The sequence below is a fragment of the Prunus persica genome, chromosome G4 (genome assembly GCF_000346465.2).
Source record: "Prunus persica cultivar Lovell chromosome G4, Prunus_persica_NCBIv2, whole genome shotgun sequence".
Taxonomy (NCBI): Eukaryota; Viridiplantae; Streptophyta; class Magnoliopsida; order Rosales; family Rosaceae; genus Prunus; species Prunus persica.
The window spans coordinates 10,102,113-10,124,628 of NC_034012.1; the positions used below are offsets into that span (position 1 = coordinate 10,102,113).

The window sequence follows — 22,516 nt, forward strand, 5'->3', positions numbered from 1 at the left end:
TTTTCACCTCTCTTTGTGTGAGTTTTTCATCTCTCCTATGTGAGAGTTTTATTTGTATTGTTAAGGCTTTGTTTTTTCAAACTTTATCTCTTTTTTATTATTCTAAGTTTTCAATCTTAGTTGGAATACATATCCCAGAGTTTCTTCGATCGTTAGTGGATGCGTACATATTGTCTTAATTTTGATGTTAGACCGCTCCGTTATTATAATGGTCATTTATAGCTAATGACTTTTTTAACTGAATTATGAATGTAATCCTAAAATTTTTCCACACACAAAAATAAAAAAGTATAATTTTTTTGACAAAAGGGTATGGAGACTAAGGTGCTAATACAAAAGACCAATGTGATATTATTTATAATTTGGCTTATGTTTCTAATTAAAAATGTAATTCTCATCCCCACAAAAATGCTGAATAACGTGGTTTTCTTTTTTTAGTCTTTTTCTTTTTGGTTTGTACCGAAAAGAAAATTATTGAGGTGTTAGCTAACTTTTGGTGATGCAGGAAACCTCTGAATGTTGTACAAAATTCATGTAATGGCCCCGGAAAGAGGATATTGCCAAGCCAAATAAATAATAATTTCCGACAGAAAAAATTAATACTAAGAAAATGACTTGAATTGAATCATGAATGAAGTAATCTTAAAATAAAATGAATGATGAAGTACTATATATATTTTAAAAATATATTTAAGAATTTAAATCAGGCGTGTCTAAAATTCCTTGTATCATATATTATTTTGTCATTACACTAATGTGCCCTTTGGATTATCTTAATTACATAATTAGCACCTAACACAGCAAGCAAACAAAGCTTGAAGCATGCAAGACTGCGATGTGAGATTTACAATTTACAAATTACAAATCCGGGCTAATAATATCCTTGACTCATAGTTGATAGTCGTTGGTGCTAATTAATATATCAATATTTCCACCATAACACAAAATAAATCTCACAGTTTAAGTATAAGAATATTCGTTTATTAGAGCGATGGGACTTGCCTAATCACCCATCAATGTCAGTTTCGTATGTTGTCTGTTTGTAGGGTCAATTGACCCCAGTGAATTTCATATTCTCTTATTTGTATATTGATATTATTTTCCTTTGCATATTGACATGGTTACTACATGTGGATGTGGATTTATATCCTGCACCGAAGTTCTGTGTTCGAATTTTACTTTTCATGATCACTGGCAGGCTAAGGAATTTTTAGCAAATGAGTAATTTTGGCCAGAATTTATAATTTTTTAAATTTTTTATTATAAAAAAAGTGCGTTGTGTAGCAGCGCAACACAACAAAGCAGTACGGCGCATCGCGCAACAACGCAGCACAACAACAAACTGACTTCATTTAGGTTTTTCGTCGAACACCTAGAATGCACCTCTCAAGCTGAGCAGAGGTGCAATATGCAGCTCCTATAATGGTTTTTTCGGTGAAGAGAAGTACAAATACAACTCCTTACGCCTTAATATGTTTGTCACTGTTCATAATATCGTTTGTATAAAAAATAATTTAAAAAATCTTATTCTCCATTGAAATATTACAATTACAAAAAAAAAAAAAATTAAAGGTATTAAATATCTTTATTTTATGTTGAAGATAATAGTCGATACTTTTCTTTCCCCTTGGCATAGCTTACAAAATTTTATATGTTTTTAATATATTTCTAGAAGAATTGACTAATTTGCCTCTGGAAAAATTATGAGAAATGAAAAATGAGTTATTTATAATAGTTGATGTTCCTAATTATTACGAGATAAAAATACAAATAAAAAATGAATGTAGGGTAGATAATTATTATGAATATATGGTGGATAGCCTATTTTAGAAAAATATATATATATGAAAAGGAGGGGAGCATTCATGATTGAACCTGACATTCACCAAACTGGAGAAAGAAGACCGACTGACAGCTGTCCCAAAAAAGAACATCTCTTTCCCTTTTCTTCACTCCAAGATTTGAAACGTTATTTCGAAATCAAATATAAGGGTCAAAAACACCATAGGTGTTACGTGATGTGCATGTAACATACAATTTGATTCCCAACAAATATTTGAGAGGGAGCAGTTTAGTTGCCGATGCTCCCATTTAAGAAAAGCTTTTTGTCGTGTTCTTCTCTCTATCTCACTCCTCATTTAACTAATGAAATGGGCAGTAAGATAAAAATAAGTGACATCGAAATTCTCTCCCCATTTAGGGTGTTATATTCTAGACCTCCAAGTATTCTCAACTTGCCATGTAAGGTTATGCCCCCAGCTCAGATTTGAGGGAAATTTTCATAGCTAAATACAGATAATTCGAATCTCATTAACGAGTTGCTATTCGTATTCTAAAAGTTTCATTCTACACTCCTTTAGTTTGCCCGTTTATTTCTTGAATTGACATGAAATAGCTTATTAGATGGATATTTGCATCAAATCAAAATCTCCCTATATGAAAAGCCAAGACAGGTTTGAAGAATGGAGCAAGATGAGGACTTCAAAAATATAGAAATTTATTGTATCTCTAATGAACAACATGCGTAGGTGCTAGAGGTATGCACATAGAAGAATGTCTAGGGTTTTAATGACATTGATTAGAGTTGGTGGTCACTGGAACAAGGATATAGGACTTCTTTTTCTTTTCTTTTTATGGCCTTTCGATAAGTAGGTAGGATTTTATATTATTTGGTACACTAGTAAATGAGTCTCAAAGTTGAAAGCCGATACAACATCAGCATATGGAGATCAGGGAGCTAAATTCGAATTCTCACTTTCGCATTAGTGCAAATAAAAATTAAGAAAACTCTCATAGAGCATCAAATCTTATGTGCATATATAGATATTCCTTTAGTTGTGAGGTTTTAATTTAGAAAAATCTTGGTGCAATTGTTAGTGGACGGCTTACTTTTAAACCGTAAATTATTATGGTATTTATTTAAAATGAGATCGTGGCTATTCTCACATCCATAACCTGTATCGAGTCACATATCTTCGACACTACTAATACTATCAAATGTGTAGGTTTTTAAAATTTTAATTTATACTAATTTCTAGGGTATTTTTGAAGGACTAGAGTTTCCGAGTCCATAGAAAATTACGAACCTTAAGTCTAAGACATTTTAGTTTACAAATCATTTCATATTCAGCTTTAACAACATACATTCGTTTACATGCATGCCATTTTAAAACATTAAGTTTATTTTTAAGGAACTTTCATATTGAGAGGGACTATAATGGATTAAATTTACACATACTACATGAATGCTACTCAAATTTAAAAAGAAGAAATTGCTTCAAACTATTATACTAGTTGGTCTTTTACTAAAATATTAAGCGCTTTTTATCTGACGTACACGATACATTAAATTGTTAAAAAAGTACCATTAGTAAAAAGAAGAAAGAAAGAGACAGGTCCCAAAAATGTCATGTAAAGTAAGCAGTAAACCAGAACAAAGAAAAAAGTGGTCTGAGAGAAGGACACTGAAGCGTAGCAAAAGAAAGAGGAACAGGAAAAAATAGAGAGAGATGACGTTGTTGCTTAACTTTCCTTTCAAAATGGAAGAGAGAGGAGAGAGAGGAGAGAGAGGACATAAAAAGGTGGAAGAGGGTCGCTTTCAAAAGGCGTGGTGGTGGTGGTGGCATATAAAGGATCTAATCTAATCTACCAAAGAAAGCATCCCTCCGCAGACAGTGCCTTGAGCTAAAACCAAAGGTCGTAATTTGTGTCTGGCAAGTAAAAACCTGAATTTAAAACAACTGTGGGGGAGAGAGAAAAAGAGGTGAGAAAGAAGGTTAAACTGGAAAAAGAAGTTCAAGTTAGAAGAAGGTGATTGAAAATGGAAAAAAGGGTTTGGATTTGGAGGGTATTTTGTATAGTGTCAAAGTTTAGATGGTAGAAAGAGAGGAAACCACAGCAGACGCAATGATGAGATCACAGAGATCTTTAATCCTGTTTCTGACCAGACACTGCCACCCTTACCACTGGCATCATCAACTCCCTTCCATAGCCCAATAAAAAGTAGAGTTTTCTCTCTTCTCTCCCTTTATTTCCCAATTTTTACTCTCTCTCTCTCTGGAATTGGGAAAATTGGGATTTGGGTGTGTGGGTTTTGTTGCCTGCTCAGCTGGGTATTGTTAACCCCTATAAACCAGTTTGGTAAGTCCACATATAGAGCAGAAGAAGCAGTGTATAATTAAAGAGGCACAAAAATCAAAAGTTAGACTAGCATAGAGGAGAGAGAGAGAGAGAGATGGGTTAGGCTGGCAGGGAGCTGGTTTAGCCTCTCTCTTTGGTCTGGTTTGGGTTTTTAATTAGGGGACCCTTTTGGAAATTGGTGGTGGTGGTGGTGGGGTGTTGTGTGTTATGTGATATGGAACTGAAAACATTGAATGGCAGAGGCTTTTGGGAGGGGCAGAAGCAGCAGCAAAAGAAGCAGCTTTCAGAGAAGAGGTGGCAGCACAAGCAACAACAGCATCAACAACAAGATCAGGAGATCAGAACCCACTAGCAAAAAAAAGTGTTGTAGTAGCAGAAGCCCAAATAGTAAAAGTAGCAATAGTGGTAGAAGAAGAAGCAGAACAAGTACTGTTCCATTAAAAGCTGGAAGAAGAAAATCACAAGGGCCTGACTCTGGATCCTCAAAGGAACCATCACCACCATTATCTCCACCTTCCTCTGCATCAAAACCAAAACCCAATTCTCAATTTCACCCATCAACAAGGCCAAGAAGAAGAAGAAGAACATCACCAAAATCATCAAGCTTTCAACTTTCCGCAACATCCTTATCTCCAACAAGCAGACCAACAGCAACAACACCACCAGCATTTCTTTGGTGGCTTATTGTTAGACACAAGATCCACAGAGGCAGCAGAACTTCAAGCCCAACAACAACAAGCCCCAAAGAAACGCAACTTCTTCACTTCTTCTTCTTCAACTTTGGGGGAACAGAGCATCGAATATGCAAGATCAAAAATGGGCGACACCCACCACCACCACCACCCCGAAGCAACGACGTCGTCCAGACTGGGGATAAGGCCGTCTTCGGGGCTCAGCGCCGACATCGTGGAGGTGGTTCGAGGCAGCCACATTGTCCGGTCCACGGGTCGAAAAGACCGGCACAGCAAGGTCTGCACTGCAAAAGGCCCAAGAGACCGCCGCGTCCGGCTCGCTGCTCACACCGCCATTCAATTCTACGACGTCCAGGACCGCCTCGGCTACGACCGGCCCAGCAAGGCCGTCGATTGGCTCATCAAGAAGGCCAAAGCCGCCATAGACGAGCTCGACGAGCTTCCCTCATGGAACCCACATTCAGTTTCGACCACAACAGCGTCTACGGCGGTTACAGCCATGGAGACCCAGAACCCAACAACCACTGGCTTCCACTGCTTTGCGGCGGTGGACGCAATTGGTTCTGCTAATCGAAGAGCAACAATGGTGGGGAGTGGAGTTTCAGAGCAAATTGTTCAAAATCAAAACCCACTTACCAACTCGACTTTACTCCCACCATCGCTGGACTCTGACGCCATTGCAGACACTATCAAGTCCTTCTTCCCAATGGGTGCTTCTGCAGGTACAGCCGAGGCTCCATCGTCGACGATACAGTTTCAGAACTACCCACCAGATTTACTGTCCAGAACAAGTAGCCATAGCCAAGATCTACGCCTTTCTCTGCATTCTTTCCAAGACCCAATTCTTCTGCAGCATCAACAAGCTCAAGCTCAGCACCACCAGGCTCAAACCCATCAAAATGAGCAAACCCTCTTCTCAGGAACACAGCAACAAAACCCACTTGGGTTTGATGGGTGGACAGAGCATCACCAGCAGCAGCAGCAAGCAGAGATGAACAGATTTCAGAGAATGGTAGCTTGGAATAGTGCTGGTGGTGGAGATACTGGTAATGGTGGTGGATCGTCATCATCAGCTGGGTTTGTATTCAACTCGCTGCTCCCAACGCAACAGAGTACTAGTTCTCTGCAGCCATCGCTGTTTGGCCAAAGCCACTTCTTTTCTTCTCAGAGGGGACCCCTTCAGTCCAGTAACTCGCCTTCAGTTCGTGCTTGGATGATGGACCAACAAAACCAACAATCGATTTCTCATGACCATCATCATCATCATCAAATCTCGCCAACCATTCATCATCATCATCAGTCTTCGTCTTCCATTTCCAACATGGGATTCGCCTCAGGAGGCGGATTCTCCGGCTTCCACATCCCGGCACGAATTCACGGCGAGGAGGAACACGACGGCATCTCCGACAAGCCGTCCTCTGCTTCCTCCAATTCTCGCCATTGAAACAAACAAAAAAGAAGACTGAACTTCTCTTCAAAGGTGCTACCTTTAATAAATTTTGTTCTGTAATCTCCTGTTTTGCTTGTTTTGGATCAATTTTACACATTGCTTACTTTGTTGGGTTGGTTTGTTATTGCAGGGCTCAGACTCATCTCTACCTTCCACAGGGAGATAAAATGAGTAAGCTGTTGGTGCCAATTCAGACATGGCCACAGAGAAGATTTTCCGGTCCCTTTGATTCAATGGCGTGCGCCTTGGGAAGAAGAAATCTGAGTGCATTTTCGGGTTTTTTCGATCTCTCGGCTTTAACTTTGTTTAGCTTTTATTTCATAATTTTGTTGCTTATGTTGTTGTAGCAGCTCTGTTTTCATGTTTGAGTTGAGCTCTTGAAGCTGAAACTTTTTGCTTACTCTATGTTAAATTTGCTCTGTGTTTCTGTTGCTAGACTAGTAATGTGTTGTTGGTTTGCTTCATTTTTCATTCCTAGAGTTGATTGGAAATTCTATGTCTTAATTCATTAGTTAAATTAGCACAGACCTGAGCCACCGAATTTGGTATTGTTCTGAAAATACCAGATCACCCAATATAGGAAATTTTGCTGATTTTGGTTTGAGAGGTAGTTGATATTTAGCCTGTTTCATTCCAGAAATGAGAGAGAAGTGCAAAGTGGCCTTCCTTTTCATCTCACTTAGAAATAGTAAATTTCTCATGTAGGTGGAAGAGAGTCTTAATTCCCTTTGTCATTTTTTTGGTCTTTACTACTTTTCAGTGAAAGGGTTCATGCCTCAACAACTTTCTCAAACCTTCAAAAAAAATTGAATGAATAATGTATTTGATCTTTTCGATCTCTATCCTTGACCAGCACAGTCATTTTCCATAAACAGTAGGAATTGTTGGGGACGGAGTAGACTAGTAGCTGATCCTTTTAAACCCTTATCTTCCCAAAGCTGCAGCAATCTTTGGGAAAATTCCTAACTTAAGCAGGGTTTTCCCTTTTAACTCCATATTGCTTTGCTTTTAGCATTGCAGTATATAATGAGCAAACTTGAATGTGGATCTGAGACTAGGATTTTTTTGAACCATCTAAACAATTTTTACATGAAAGTGAGAGCATAGTTTGATGGATGTAGAAAAACCCATTTACCCAATTGAGTGTCAGTTGAACATGGTCCTGTTTATGCTTTGACTTGCAGAAGTAGAATAATCACTGTCACCCTTACTTACATTGAATCCCATTTTAACTGAACTAGTAGAATTGGGTTCAACTAGCTAGTTTGGCCATTTTACCTGGAGCTCCTATATGCCTTTTTTATTGCAATGCAAAGATCAAAGATCCGCAGACTTGGGTTAGGCCGGTTGGTTAGGGCATTGAGTAAGTTTGAATCTCCCTCTTTGTATAGTAGATTAATTTAGAGTATTTAGACTATCGCTTATATTTTTAAAAAAAATTGAAAAAAACGAAGGACTAAAGATCCAGTAAAAGTTAATAGCAAGTCCTGAAATTTACTTATGACAAAGGGTCCAGGTTTTGAAGGGAATCTAAGGGTCGTGGTCTATGACCTATAATGAGTACGGTTTAGACCAAGTGGGGCTAAGTGGGAGTACATCTGCAGGAGGAGCCATGAAGGAAGGGGATTGGGATGATCACAAACTCAATTATGGAGAGGGAATACACAGATGGATACCACCAAAATCTGGTACTTGCCCATCTGTCTTTGGTCCCCTACTACTACCCTGTAAATCTCAGTGCCTTATTAAAATCTTTTAAGAGCATAGCTGGAAACTTTCTTTTCTTTATTTTTGGGTGCCTTTCAAGATAAAACACTTACCTTCTACTGAGATGGTGACATTTTGTTATGGTTTCTGGTACTTTGATTGAAAAAACAAAAACAGTATGGGGGTATATAACCTTTTGGTAACACAACAATAGAATTTGAGTGAATATATACATGAGGAGCGTTCAAGCGCTAACAAGCAAGAATCGGGTTTCTTATGTTAAAAAATTAGCAAAATTAGAAATCGTCGTATGTATGTGTATGTGAGAGTTGATGACTTGATGGCTAGTTGATCCCTGTGCTGTGTTTCTTTCTTTTTTTACCGATGAAACCAAACATATGATCATGGTGGTATACGCATGAGTTGTAGGAAGAAATTGGAAAAGGGTGGTGAAGACATAAAGATTTTGTCTGGATGCAGAAAACCTAACAAAGCATGCTCTGTGGTGAATGAATCTTATATATATTATCAGTTTTTACGACTGTAAGATAAAGCTGATCTTTTCCCTGCATGCTTACAGCTTTTAGCCCATCAACCCCACATCTCACATCCCTTCTTATTCTCTTGTTAATTTAGCATTAAACAACATAGATTATAAATAATAAGAGATTAAAGAATCCAAATCATTGAGTTGAGCAGTTTTTAATCATAGGTTAACGACATACACAAGATCTATAATTGCACGAATGAGCACTTTAAATATACAAATAATAATATCATATATAATTGTAACCCACTCCTTTTATTATAATTTATAAAATCCCACCAACAAACACAAGTGTACAAAACCAGAACACACAAAACATATATCCTACACCACCTCTTAAATTCCAATCTTTTCTTTTTTTTAATAAATATCTTTTTGAATAGTGAAAAACTAACAAAGACTCCTCATCCTGCAACAGCTCAAGAGGTTAAGAATATTTACCATGCATCCGAAGTTTAGGGTTGGATTTACTCCTTCCCAATATCGCTTGTATGAAAGAAAAAAAAAACCAGAAACAAAAACAAAAACAAAGATTCATCATCCTGCCTGATATTATAACTTCAACCCTGTCTTCTCTGAGTCCTTTACCTGCAACTCAACCAGTTATGCTGCCATGCATTGAATGCCAGATATCTCAGCCTCGATCGGATCTATTTCCCAGGAAAAAAAAAAATCTGATAAATGATAATAACAAATGAACATGTCGCCTTCGTTATCATCACTCTTTGGAACTGGACCAGTGGATCTTGGTGTCGTGTGAACACTCGAATTGCCAAAGGAGCAGACAATGCATTTATTTACTTTTTCCCCACCTTTGTTTGTTGCACAAATAAAGCTTGAGCTACAGGCCAAAATGGGTTGTGGAGGTTGCACGACACATGCATTGCTTCTTGATTTTCGGTTGCAACAACTATCGTCCATGAAATTTGAACTCAGGACATTCTTCAACAAAATGGAGACTAAGTGGCACTAGACCAAGTGATCATGGATAACCCTGATTGCCAAAAGTTATAGCCTAGGGGAATACTCAAAATTTTGATCTCTTGGTCATCATTGACGGTGAAAATCCATGGTTGCTTACTTGCCAAGGCGCTGTGCAAGTAGAGCATTTTTAAAGTTTAAACAAGACAGAACGCAGTAGCTGATTGCAGATGCAATATTAAACAGGAGTGAATTCAATCAGTTTCTGAATCTAGAGATTGTACAGGTAACAAGTGCGCCACATGCATGGCAGGTACTGCTAAAAGCAAAAAAGCAAAACCTACTTTGAAAGGAAGTTTTGAAGAGAAGATGCAGGTGGCAAATACATGAAAATTAGGCATCCTATTCCTCATGCATCTTTAAGACCAAGCATAACCAGCGGCAGATGCCTTGGGGTTGTTATACTGTGTAAAAGAACAAAAAGAAAAAGAAAAAGGAAACGAAAGCTTCTCAACCATAAAATAACACATTTACCCAACTTATGGTCCCGGCGGGGCTCGAACCCGCGACCTTCGGCTCATAAGACCAACGCTCTAACCAACTGAGCTACGGGACCTGTTTGTTATAAGATTCTTTCTTTTAAAATTTAAACTCTTCAGAATAAAATATTTATACTCCAATTTCAAATATTTATACTCCAATTTCAAATATCCATGCACATATGAATCGGTTATTTTCTTAGTCTGTATAATCTCACAACTGTTGATTTAATTCGTAAATATCAAGCAAAGTCTACCCTGTTTAGGACGCACTCTAGAAACATATTTAACATGGAGAAGTAGGGTTGAAAATGCGTTCTGAAATGGTACAAGAAAAACAGAGACGAAACTCTAGAAACTACAATGGTAGGAGAAAATCATTTATTAGAAATGATTGCCAATGTTGAATTAGTTAAACACAAATTAAGTAACACACTGCTTAATGGGAAGGATCGAGAAAAACTTACCTATACCTGAAATACCATCGTGATGTTATTTCGAACCAATCACCCATTGTCATGTATTTATAACTTTCCAATATGATAATGCATAATAGGTTTGGGATACTGCGATGGTGACATCCCCGTTACATATAAAGTTCTTCTCAGAATAATCGGGAATTAAAGATGGGTGTTTTTCTTATTTAATTCAAAATCACATCTTTGAATTGCACAATTATTGAAGAACGTAAAAGGTCTTTCCACAATCAAACCTCCAAATAAGTAGCAAAATCTTGTTGATCTTGAGATTTGAATTTAAAAACCTACTCCAACAAATGGAGACTAAAATAATGCCAGTACTAGATCCTACGATCATTGATTGAGGGAGGATCTAAATTTAAAATTTTCTATCTATCTCAAGATTTTGCCCCAACAAGGTTGTATTCCAATCACGTGAGAATTACTCTATTTCCCAGCTTTAGTAAAAAAATAAAAAAATAAAAAAATATATTTATTGTGCATGCGGCATTGCGGCATATGATCCTCAAGAAAATTCACTGAAAATCCTATGTTCCAGGTATAGCCACAAAATATGAAAAATGTGACAGAAAATGACATTCAATCAAATATGGGCTAAAAAGTTATGTCACTAGGGAGAAATTACAATATACTACGATAGTATATTTATGTGGTACATTTTGTGCACATGTATAATATGGATGGACGACATGGTTTATTTTTCCACTTTTAGGGAATAGTATTAATAAATATCTACTTATATCTAGTCAGTCTAACACAACTTGATCCTCTCTATATCTCAACTACTAATTATTAGCCAAAAAAAATTACTTGAATTAATAATTAAATGGCATTTTAGAAATAATAGTGGGTAGAAAGATATTTGCATTTTTTCAAATTTAAGTAGTAAATAAGATAAAAAGTGAATGAAGAAATAAGACAGAGGGTGAAAATATCAGCACTCATTTCATAATCGTCATCCATAATGTTTTTCATGGTTTTGTTTCAATCATGGAATAGCATACACATTAATGTAACTAGTTTTACATAATTATCTGCGCAAAAGGAACTCCAATGCTCCTTTTGAAAAAAGAAAAAAATAGAGGGAATGAGTGAGAACAAAATCACAATTATGAAATGATAGTGATACCTTGAACTAGAAAGATCTCACTCATAGAAACCAGCCCCATATTTTTTTCACATTAATGTACTAAATAAAACAAATTTGGACAAATGACCCATCAATTTTTATGATGCATACCAACTACAATAAATTCTTGGTTGTTAACTATTATAACTTCAACCCAATGATGATTTCAATACCAAAATGTTTGATTATATATTCAATTCAATCAACAAACCCTAGAAATAAAGTTCGGTTTCTCTTGTCTCAACTTCCTAGTGTTTCGATGTGTTTTGTTTTTAAAGAAGCCAATTTGGTGGTTCATAAATTAGCTTGCTTTGCTCTATTGCTTCATAAGGTATTTGAATGGCATGAGGTCCCTCCTCATATCGTTCAAGATACTTTAATAGAGGACCTTATGTAATTCTTCATTTATTTTTCTAATACCATCGCTTCATTTATAACAAAATAAAATAAAATCCTAGAAAGAGAGAAAGCAAGAATGAGACAAGGTAAATATATACATAGAGAATCTTATTGGTAGATGCCTTAGCCTTATATTTTGTGTATCCAACAAAATCTTTGGCTTGTTATGTTGACAAAAGGAGTGGTGTCATGGAGGCTCCACTGTCCTTCTCTATGGAATATGGATGGTGGGTGGCTGGTTTTCTTGAAGGCACCATTTTTGTTTTGTTATGAGTAAGTTTTGGATAGTTTGTTGTGGCCAAATTGGGTCCCTTGCAAAAGGTAGATATAGCTTTGCTCATTTTGTATGTCACGAGGAAAGATTTGAGGATTCAATTATAGTGACCTCTCAGCAATTGTGTTTCCTATTTCTGTTTCATATATTTATCACCACATAATGATTTAACCTTATTTAATATTAATATGCCTGGAAATTCTGAGTTGGCTGATTTGCTGTCAAATTTGTATATTGGATGGCATTTGAATTTTTGCATCTAACGGCTCATCAACCAGATGAAGATTTAAGTCAGGAGGATCTAGTGTAGTAGCATGTCCAAATTTGGTAGATTTTCATTTTCCATGATAGATAGAAATCTTAAAACCTTAATCCAAACCCTCATCACCAATAAATTTCAGAAATTCTCATATTTGAAGTCTTTAATTATTGCCCTAATTATTATAGAATTTGAATCAGACCGAATGATTCGTCTTGGTTCATAGAAAAATTGATGATATAACAAACAATCCGTCTTGGTTAACCAAAATCAACTAAAGGGTGGTCAAGAGCGTTTATCCTACGCTCACAAATAAAGAATGTTAATGTTGAAGATATGATCCAACAAAACTCAAGAAAAAAAGTGCAAGATACTTGTAGTTCAAGTAGTTAAGACCGTTTATCCTACGCTCTTGTATTTGAATCTCTCTCTCAATATTATTTTTGTATAATTATCAGAATAAATACTAATGCGAGGTAATTACTGAGCATTTTTATATTTTTTTGGATTAATGGAATAAGGGGATTCAAATTTTGAGACATCTTAAATACAAAATTGATTATAAAGCTGCATTGATTTGAATGGCGAAATTAAAGGGCAGCATCTTTGTCCGTCGATCTTGTTAGGCCTCGCACTGCATTCTACATTTCATGTCCTCTTAAGCTTGATCTTGTCTATCCAATACAAAGGGGAAAGCCATTAAAATTTGATTTAGTCTATTATATATCTTTCTTCACCTACCTGTGCATGCACCATGTCACATTCAACTCGGTTCTTGCTAGTTTGGTAAGTAGCTATGAACCTCAGAACAGCTTTCCTTATAAAACTTTACCTTTCAAAATACTTACTTAATAGTTATCAGTAACTTCCTATTTAATTTCAATAATAATTTCTTAATGGCTTATTAGACAATAGAAACTAACATAGTTGTAATTAAACCAAAGAGGCGGCTCAGGTTATTGAGGAAGTTTTTATCCATTTGGCATCAGGGTATACCCACAACCTCGAGTCAGAAGGACTTACGCATGCACCCAATTGTCAGTTGCCATTAGTATGAATTTATGTAAGAAATTACAGATCGGGCACCAATTAAAACTGCTGGCAAGGAGACTCGAACATTGATAAAGTTACACACAATACATAGACGTTATCAACTGAACCAAACCCTCATTGTTATCTTTTGTTACTCTTTTTTCTTGTTGTTCTAATAAGTTTCAATCATCTTTTTATCAAAAAAAAAAAAAAAATACAAAGGGGGCAAGTAATAGCTTTTTTCTTTTTAATTTTGTGGGGGTAGGTAAGACAATGGGAGATGGGGTGGGTAGAGTTTGTCATTCTCCCCTCACCATGCATCTTTCAATGCTTTTTCTTTTTCTTTTCTTTCCTATTAAAGATGATAAATGTTTACATTACATGCATAAAGAAAATAAATCAATTAATATATTAAAAAAACTTGCACTTGTACATCTTCAAAAGAAGAAGTTCCAAACTAAAATTCAACTAAATACATGCATGCAAGCAAAAATTCAAATAAAAATAAGAATTTGAAAACTCCAATGTATGTTACTAGGTTTGGCATTTGATTTGGGAGGTGGTGAATTCCATGCAATGCAAGTGTCGGTGTTAGGGACACTTTAACGGGCCCCACGTGGGGGTTGAGGTGGGTCCTACCATAGCTGCAAAAGCCAGCCATAGATGCCCAAAAATGAAACAAACAAAGCTTATGGTGACATTGGCAAGCCAAGACTCTGGATGTGGCTGGTAGCTCAATTTGGTGCTCCAAAAAAACTTTATTGGAGAGCAAAAATCTGAGCTTTTGGTTCACTTCACAAGGAGAGAAAGTAGTAGTGAGAGAGAGAAAACAAAGCTCATAAGAGTCGGTCTAGCAAGGAAATGAGGAGTGGAGCGAGAATGTGGGCTACAAATTTGAGAAAAATATTATTCATAGTGCTCTAGATTTGCATGGTTTGAATTTCAAAAAAGAAAAAAACCCAAAAGAAAAGAACAGATTTTTTGGTAATAAATTTGCATATATAAGCTCTGGCATCTGATCTGTCTCTCAGACAAACAACTGCATGTGAGAAAAATCTGAAACCCCTCAGATAATCTCTCTTGCTCTACACTCTGTTTGCTCTCTCTCTCTCTCTCTCTCTCTCCCCCTTCCCTTTTCAATTTTTCAATTTTTATTTTTTGCTAAAAACTTGGCTAGGCTCTTGGGTTTGTTCCTCCCTTAGCGAGATTTTGGGCAATCTTAAATTCCTCTATAGAGTTTGTTTTCAAATCATGGTTCTTGAAAATCAAAGATTTGGGTCTCTCTCTCCCATCTTTGTTTCTTTGTTTCCTTAAACACCCAAAAAAAAAATCGAATTTTTATTGATGGAAGAGAAGAAGAGGAAGGGTGACAGAGACCAAAGCCTCGAGATGGTCCTAATGAAATTAGCATCAAGAGCAAGTTCCTCTCTTATAAATCCCCATTCTGATTTCTGGGTTTGATCCAAAATTCCTTCTTGTCAATCTGTTCATTTTGTAAAAGTAGATGGAACATAGCAAGAATGGCTCAAGAAGACCAAACTCAAAAGTGTAGCAATACTAGTAGTGGTGCTAGTCTTGGCTTTGCAAGCATTACTAGATCTTCATCCAAAAAAACCAAGCAAAAAAAAGTGCCACAGAGAGGACTTGGTGTGGCACAGCTTGAGAAAATCAGGCTTGAAGATCAGCAAAAGAAAGCAGCAGCTGCTGTGATTTTGTCAACCCCATCTTCTTTATCCTCACCGACCAAATCCACATCCTCATCATGTCCTTCTGTCCCAATTAGACATTTTTATCACTCTAATCATAATCAACCACCCTCTTCAATCCCATTTCCTTCTCTACCATCACTAGATCTACCTTCACCAAACTCAATTTTCAGGCCACCATTAATTCCAACCCAGAACATTGATGTAATTAGGAAGCCAATTAGCACTGTTCCATTGGGAAATAACAATAATAATAATGGTGGTCATGGGTTTGAAATTCAGGGACATGGCAATAATAATGTTCCTAACTTGTGGAACCCTTGTGACTTCAATCTTGATCAGAAGGAGAGTTCTAATTCTGGGATTGATCCCGGATTGGCGTTTCGGTCTACTTTGAATTTGCCTTTTGAGTCCAACAACCCCATTTGGCCTCTCACCAATGTGCCACAAAGAACACAACCATATCATCAGCAGCCTCCTCCTCCTCCTCCTTCAATGGTAAGACATTTTTTCTTTGTAGTTTTTGACATTGTTTTTAATTATTGGGAAGAAGTAAACTTTTATGATCTCCTGCTTTTGATTATGTTGAGAAGGAATTTTGGTGTATGGAACTCTGCAGGTGAATGTGTCATCAGCAACTTCATCATCATCTGTACTAAACTTTCAGATAGAGCCCCCTTCAAACCAAAGCTATTACAGCAACTATACACCTATGTGGCCGGATGAAGAAAAGGTTTGTTCACCTCTATATTTAGTCAGATATGATCGTTTCTCTTTCCTGTCAAATTAAGTTAAATTTCGGAAATTTCTTACTAGTGTATCTATAAATGCTTCTTTTTCCTAGTGGAAATTAGTAGAAATTGTCAGTTAAAGGAATTGCAATGAGTGGGTTCTGATTGGATTCTGGAAATCCTAATTTAGATTTTGAAAATCTTCTTCTCTTGAAAGGAATGTTAGAAGCTGCAGAATTGTATTTCATTTCAGTTTGCTTTATTTTGTTGTCTTAAACTTGGATTCAGCACAATTTGTTCTGTTAATGTGTGAGGAACCTGAGAGATTGGTCTTAATGCTGACTACCTTTGATATGTAGTAGATGGTTGGCATGAAGAGGCCATACCCCTTTTCTCTAGACAATCCACCAGGGCCCTCCATCAACTTTAAATTCCCTACTTTTGTTGCTCCTATGAGAGCAGATGAAGCAAGTTCATGTGGGAACAGATACACCTTCAATTTGGAGCCTTCAGGCAACCCAATTTTCAGGTTAGCTTTTCTTTATCTTCCAAAAATTGCACCGGTACATATGTATGCTTGCTCATGGTTTTCTTTGCACCATAATCAGAGAAGCCCCTTCATGCTCAACTTCAATTTCGGAGTCGAATTCAAGGAACAGCATTAAAGAAAATGGGAGTGTCAATGGAGATTTTCTCACCTTAGCCCCTCCTACAACCAGTAGTAGGACTTGTCCCAGCCCAAAGTTGAACCTCCCTTCAACTTATCTAGCGTTCCATAACCGCGAAGTCCCTGAGTTTGAATCATTTTCTTATCAAGTGAGATAAATCAACAGAAACTCACTTATAATTCACTAGTTTTGTTTAGTAATCTCATCTCATTTTCTAATTGTATTTTGTGTCTTTCTATTGAATTGTTAAAAGGGCAATGCAGAGGACACAAATTTCCAGCCAGGACCAAGCTTTTCACATCCACAACAAGCTTTCTACAGCTTCTTCCCACCAGCAAAGGCACAAATTGGAAGAGCAGCAACCACTATAAACAACAATTGTAATGGTGAACTAGGAGAAAGTGTGGATCTCAATTTGAAGTTATAAATCTGATCTTTGGCAGGCTAGTTGTTTCTCTCTGTGAACCATATTAGGAAATTCTTTTTTTTTTTTCTTTTTTGCTGCCCATAAATTTCAACATATCAGTAGGGTAGATATGTCTAAATTTGCATATGTAAGCTTCAGACTTGTGAAGGGTGAGAATTAGAAAAAAGACAGAGGAGATGCAGATCTGTCTGTTTGAGTGGTTACATATATATTCATGAAGCCAAATACCAGTGGTTGTTAACTTCTTGTGTGCCCTTGGGATTTTGGGGTTTTCTCTGAGTTATGTTTAGATTGTTTTGGTTGGTGGATGATGGATGACAGAGGCAGGCAGCACTGAGAGTTGCTAACAAACTTTTGCATGTGGTGGATTGTGGGAGGATCTGATTGTGCTTTGTCCTATCTTCTTTATTGTGGGCTCCACAGATCTGACCTTCATTATAGTTGCAAACGTTTGATGTAAGAGTTGTGGGCCATACAAGGAAAATCAGCTATCCAAGGCAGAACAGAAAGATAATAAGAGAACAAGCAAAGGTGTTCAATTGCTTAACATAAGCAGAACAGAAGAATGTTTCAATTGGAAAATTTGTCCAAAATCACTAATTATTCTGCACTAGATGAAAAGCAAGCACCCTGAAGATCTCATCAGTCTAAGACCAACCATAAACATAATCCAGGACATAAATGAGTGCCACGGAGAAGGGGTAAAGTAGGAAAGCGATTGAAGATGTCCAGAGAGGGAATACAGTGCGGAAACTGCTAAACACACCCATCACAATGCAGACAATGAGAATAACCAGGACTTCTGCTGAGAAGTCCCATTCTAATCCTCTGAAGTAAACCAGGGCCAAAAATACCGATAGGCAGAGGACGTTGTTCATGGTTGCCGATCCATACAACTGCAACACAACACAAAGAGGTAAAGAGGTCTTATTTCCGTACACAATGCAGTTGCCAGATGTTAGAGTTGAAAAAGAAAAAGAAAAGAGAAGAAACATTCATGATGCAAAAAAGCTACTTGAGAAAAGATTTTGATATGTGAGTGCATTGTATTATGTCAATGGAGAAGCTAATCGAGTTAAAATGGACTAAGTTTTAAGTTCGATGTTTGGTGAACTTAACAATGATAAGACTGGACTATTAAATTGGAAAACTATAGAACATTAAGTGTAAAAACCTGAGAAAATGTCAGCGAGGCAGTTCTGATCTTTTTGCGGCTAGCGAACATTATTGCAGAGACAGCCTCACAAGAAGTAGCCAGAGGTAATGCAACAAATGAGATGAAGAAAGTTGGAATGCTTGTGGCACTTGAGAAGTTATCAACAACATCTATCAAGGGATCAGCAAATGCAGCCGCAATGAGAGTTCCTACCAACAACATCAGTCCTGCTTTGAAGGTCGTCCACTTGGGACTTTCAACACCTTCAATGATCTCATCGCTTTGACCACCTGCCCCGAGAAGATCGTGCTCTTGCTTTGTTCTCTGCCCATAAATTTCCAAGCAGTTATTGTTGGGAAGAATCCAAGGTCTTATAGCTTGGTATGCAAGGCTTAGAATTCCCAGTGAGAGAATATGAACTTTTGACACTTGTAGATTAGCATAATAAATTCTCGAAATTTTGGTAAGCATAACCTTACCGAGTGAAAGTCGAATAGAAATTTCATCGTGTGAGGATCATTGTTGGAAGAGTCATCTCCCGAACGCTTTGCCTCGTGAATCCATTTCGAGATACCAGTGAGGAACTCTTGAAGATCAATACGAGAATCGCAAGAAGTGTCAAATTCTTTCATCACTTTGTCCACAGCATCATCCCTATCCAACTGTATTTCATCAAACCGGATACCGACAATCATTGCTCTTAATTCAGAAGCTGAAATAGATCCATCTCCGTCCTGATCCATTGCATGAAACAACCTGACACAACATATAGTAAGAAAGCAAGAGTGATAACAACATCTCTAATAGAAAAGACAAGAGGCACAAAGAACAGACATGACTAAAATGCTCGTGCTTTTAAAAGCACTTTTAACTAGTGCTAGAAGTGCTTTTTCAGTTATCTGAAAATGGTTTTAAACCTTCTAAAACCACTTTTTGCTACTCCATTCCTGATACTAAGAGACAATACTAACTTTTTTATGATTTCTTCGTTAGGTTCACCATCTCCTTTAAGGAGACTTCCTAATGCGCGCGTCTTTAGATGTTGCAAGATTCCTGATATAACATGCTTGTGCTTTGCAAAAGCAATTCGTCTCCTCTGGATCCAAGGCTGAAACACCTGCACCAACAATTAAATATAAGACAAGTAAATAAACAAATACGACTTTGCAACCAAAAACCGAACTTAAACGTATTTGTGAGGTCATGCAGAGTATGTAATTGCTGCATGAAAATCACAACTTACCTGATAAAGGCAGTAAGAAAGAAATAGTGCGACAGAGACAATGAGGGAAACCAAAACTGCTATGTCTTTTCCCAAGTTCGAATTGAGAAGCTGCGGTAGTTGAACAATAATGAAAGGGATGACAGATATAACCATAATCCGTGCAGCATAGCTAGTCCAGATATCAGTACTGACACCAGAACCTGCAATTACAAATAGCTTTACTTACAAATCAAACATTTCAAAGGGAGACAACGCATTATTGTGTCATGTAGACCCAGTGGCGGAGCTAGGATTCTTAGCATGGAGGGGCCAAAATTTCAAAATCACTTCCACATAGTTTTTTCATCTTCAACTGGGAGGGCCATCACTAATCTAATTGCAGTAATTATATTGCTATATCATATATTTTATAATATATTATAAGAGATTAAAAATTAAATGGGGGGCTTGCTATGCCTCCACCCCTGCGTAGACCGGCTCATTACCTACAAATCACAGTCCGACACACATACATAAGTAACTCGTCAAAAGAACAAAAGAAAAATTTATTTACATATGTCAAACTACGATTTGTCTTTAACGAAAAAAGGGTTCCTTATGGACATACCAGTTAAGCTAAACCCTTTGGTATCTTTGTTATCAATTGCAACGGAGTTCTGAATATCGCATTTGCCAACAACAACACAGGAACCCCATATTAGTGTAAGAATCAATACAGTTGAACCAGCTAGCAACCCCATTCCAACTGAGACTTGGCTTTGAGCTGTTTCTGTACTCCCAGAAAGTCCAGATACTGAAAAGAATAGGCAATTTGAAGCTAATTATTAATTACCTGTACATACATAGGAAAACAAACCAAGGAATGAAAAGGAAACCTTTTTTAATTTTTTTTTATTTTTATAATATTTTTTTTTTTTTTATTACCATGCGATATTCTATGCTGCTTTAAATTACAAACTACCTTGACCAAGAAAAAAAACAAACAAAAAACTACGAAAGAGAATTTGAATTGAAGTACAAGGGAGCGACACATTGCTATGGCTAACTAGTTCTTGTTTCTTTCGTATTTATTTTTCATCTGAACTAAGATACCAAATAAGGCTTAACCGTGTTGGCTGGAGTGAATGCACTCCCCACCCTGCACCTAAATTCAAATTTCTCTCTCCATAATTTAGATTAGTTTAAACTAGATTATCACTTGTAAAAAAAATATATTATTATCCCAAACAAAGTCCAATGATTCCAGTTTCCAGACCATGTTCTACTAAACTTTTCATTAAAAAAAAAAAGTCATTTTCTAATCCCTGTGGGTGTGGCGTTTTGAAGAAAAGATAAGACCACTAATATGTAACAGTAATCACACTCATTTTTAGTTAAATTTTAGCTAAAAACATACAAAAGCTATTTTAGGAGCTCTTTATAAAATTTTAACTTCAACCATACTCTCTAGTTTATGGACTTATAAATGCTATAACTCTTTTTTAATTGATCCATCACTATAAAAAATAGTTAGCATGAATTAAAGGTTTAAAATACTCATATAATAAAACAACATTAAATTGTAGGGAGCCACTAGGAATCCTTTTTCTCTTCTCATATTTAGGAGCTCTTAGAAGTCTCCATATTTTAGGAAGTGGATAAGGAGCGTGGTTAAAGTTATATTTTTCCAAATCCTCCTTAAAATTTGTCTAAGGAGGTGATTTAAAAAGTCCATTATAGATGCTCTAAGTAAATGCATTTTTTCACTAAGCTTGACCTCGTTAAGTAGATGAGTCAAGTTTATCATAAGTTTGGGCTCGGTTGCGGTAAAAAGCCGAGGTGCGTGGAGTACGAGTTTAAAAAAAATAAAAAAAATCATATGAGCCAAGCTTAAGCATAATTCTATGAGTTTTGTTTGGAAATTAAGCCGAACTTTAATATCAAGTAATATTTATCCGAAGGAAGCTTGATAACCTTAGTATTGGACTTGACTTTGACTCATTTCCACCCCATGTCTAAGCATATCACAAGTCAAATCTAATACACTCTCAAAAAAGTCGTCTTCTTAATATGTTTTTTTAATGAAAAGCAAACAGAGTGGAGAATGAGAGAGGAAGTAGAGAGAGAGATTCACCGAGAATGAGAATGGCATCGGGAAGCGAGCCGAGGATGGGGAGAAACAAGCCTCCCACAACGCCGGGGCCGAGAATCTCCAGCAACAGCTCGCTGCCATTGGAGAGGTACGTGGCCGCCAAGTACATTAAGTATCCGTACACCAAAATCAGGAACAGGTTCCCCAGAACGCTGCGGGTGCACGGTAAGAACCCGTACGTCTCCTCGCACGCGCCGTCCGCCTCCGCCGACAAGGACTCGTTGAGGAGCTTGAGAGCTAGGTGGGGTGCTGTCGAGTTGTGGGGCCCCACGTGGACCCCATCGGAGATAACTGCTACATCGTGTGGTGAGGATTGATTGCCGAAGAAGAAGCGGCCGTGGGCTAGGCCGCAGAGGAATATTAGAAAGATGAAGAAGAAGAAGAAGGGACGGGGGAGTGCGTTAACGCGGTTAGGCATGGCTTAATTTTCAGGTCAGCATTACTTTGAATTCTTTTGTGTTTTAAATTTTGGGTCCAGTTTTGGTTGTGATAAAGTGGACGTTGTAGGCCACATATTTTTGATTCTCCATCGCTGTCTACCAAACCCCTCGGCCAACCAAGCGGACAAAAAAGCAAGCAATGTAAATTTTGGGTCCACACGATTTGAGAAAATTACATTGTCATTGGCGAGAATCCCTTCCCTTTCACGCTTGAACTTCAATCTAATCCAAAGGAAATCGGACTTTCAATGGACCACCAAACGGGTTGGATTAAGTTTAGTAGAGTCCGTAAAAGACTTATAGCTCAAATAGTTAAGAACACTTACCTTGCATCTGAGATTCGGTGTTCGAATCTTCTTCTCCCAATATCGATTGTATCAAACAAAAAAATATGGTTTAGTCTAGTCCAGCCTCTCCTTCAGCTAGACGTAGGACTGGATTGGTTGTACAATCCGACTCCTTAT

The 22,516-nt window shown here is 37.2% G+C and overlaps 3 protein-coding genes and 1 non-coding gene across 5 annotated transcripts; 2 read left to right on the forward strand and 2 right to left on the reverse strand.

Annotated features, from left to right (window-relative positions):
- Nucleotides 3,427–6,773, forward strand: LOC18780672 (transcription factor TCP4). The gene is made up of 2 exons (XM_020562644.1): nt 3,427–6,312; nt 6,413–6,773. The coding sequence occupies exon 1, from the start codon at nt 4,957–4,959 to the stop codon at nt 6,274–6,276; it is 1,320 nt and encodes a 439-aa protein (XP_020418233.1). The 5' UTR covers nt 3,427–4,956; the 3' UTR covers nt 6,277–6,312; nt 6,413–6,773.
- TRNAI-UAU lies at nt 10,000–10,073 on the reverse strand. The gene has a single exon. It is a non-coding gene; the product is annotated as a tRNA-Ile (tRNA).
- LOC18778623 lies at nt 13,800–17,447 on the forward strand. Its single transcript, XM_007211565.2, has 5 exons — nt 13,800–15,772; nt 15,894–16,007; nt 16,368–16,534; nt 16,614–16,821; nt 16,927–17,447. Exons 1-5 carry the CDS (start codon nt 15,089–15,091, stop codon nt 17,098–17,100), a joined length of 1,347 nt encoding a protein of 448 aa, XP_007211627.1. The 5' UTR covers nt 13,800–15,088; the 3' UTR covers nt 17,101–17,447.
- LOC18778416 lies at nt 17,617–22,477 on the reverse strand. 2 transcript variants are annotated; one of them, XM_007213894.2, is made up of 8 exons: nt 22,379–22,477; nt 21,595–22,274; nt 20,089–20,274; nt 19,500–19,681; nt 19,228–19,373; nt 18,736–19,012; nt 18,275–18,580; nt 17,617–17,996 (listed from the first exon to the last, which is right to left on the reverse strand). In XM_007213894.2, exons 2-8 carry the CDS (start codon nt 22,028–22,030, stop codon nt 17,748–17,750), a joined length of 1,782 nt encoding a protein of 593 aa, XP_007213956.2. In that variant the 5' UTR covers nt 22,031–22,274; nt 22,379–22,477; the 3' UTR covers nt 17,617–17,747. The 2 variants fall into 2 exon arrangements, with proteins under 2 accessions (XP_007213956.2, XP_020417706.1); XM_020562117.1 differs by having other exon boundaries at nt 21,595–22,294.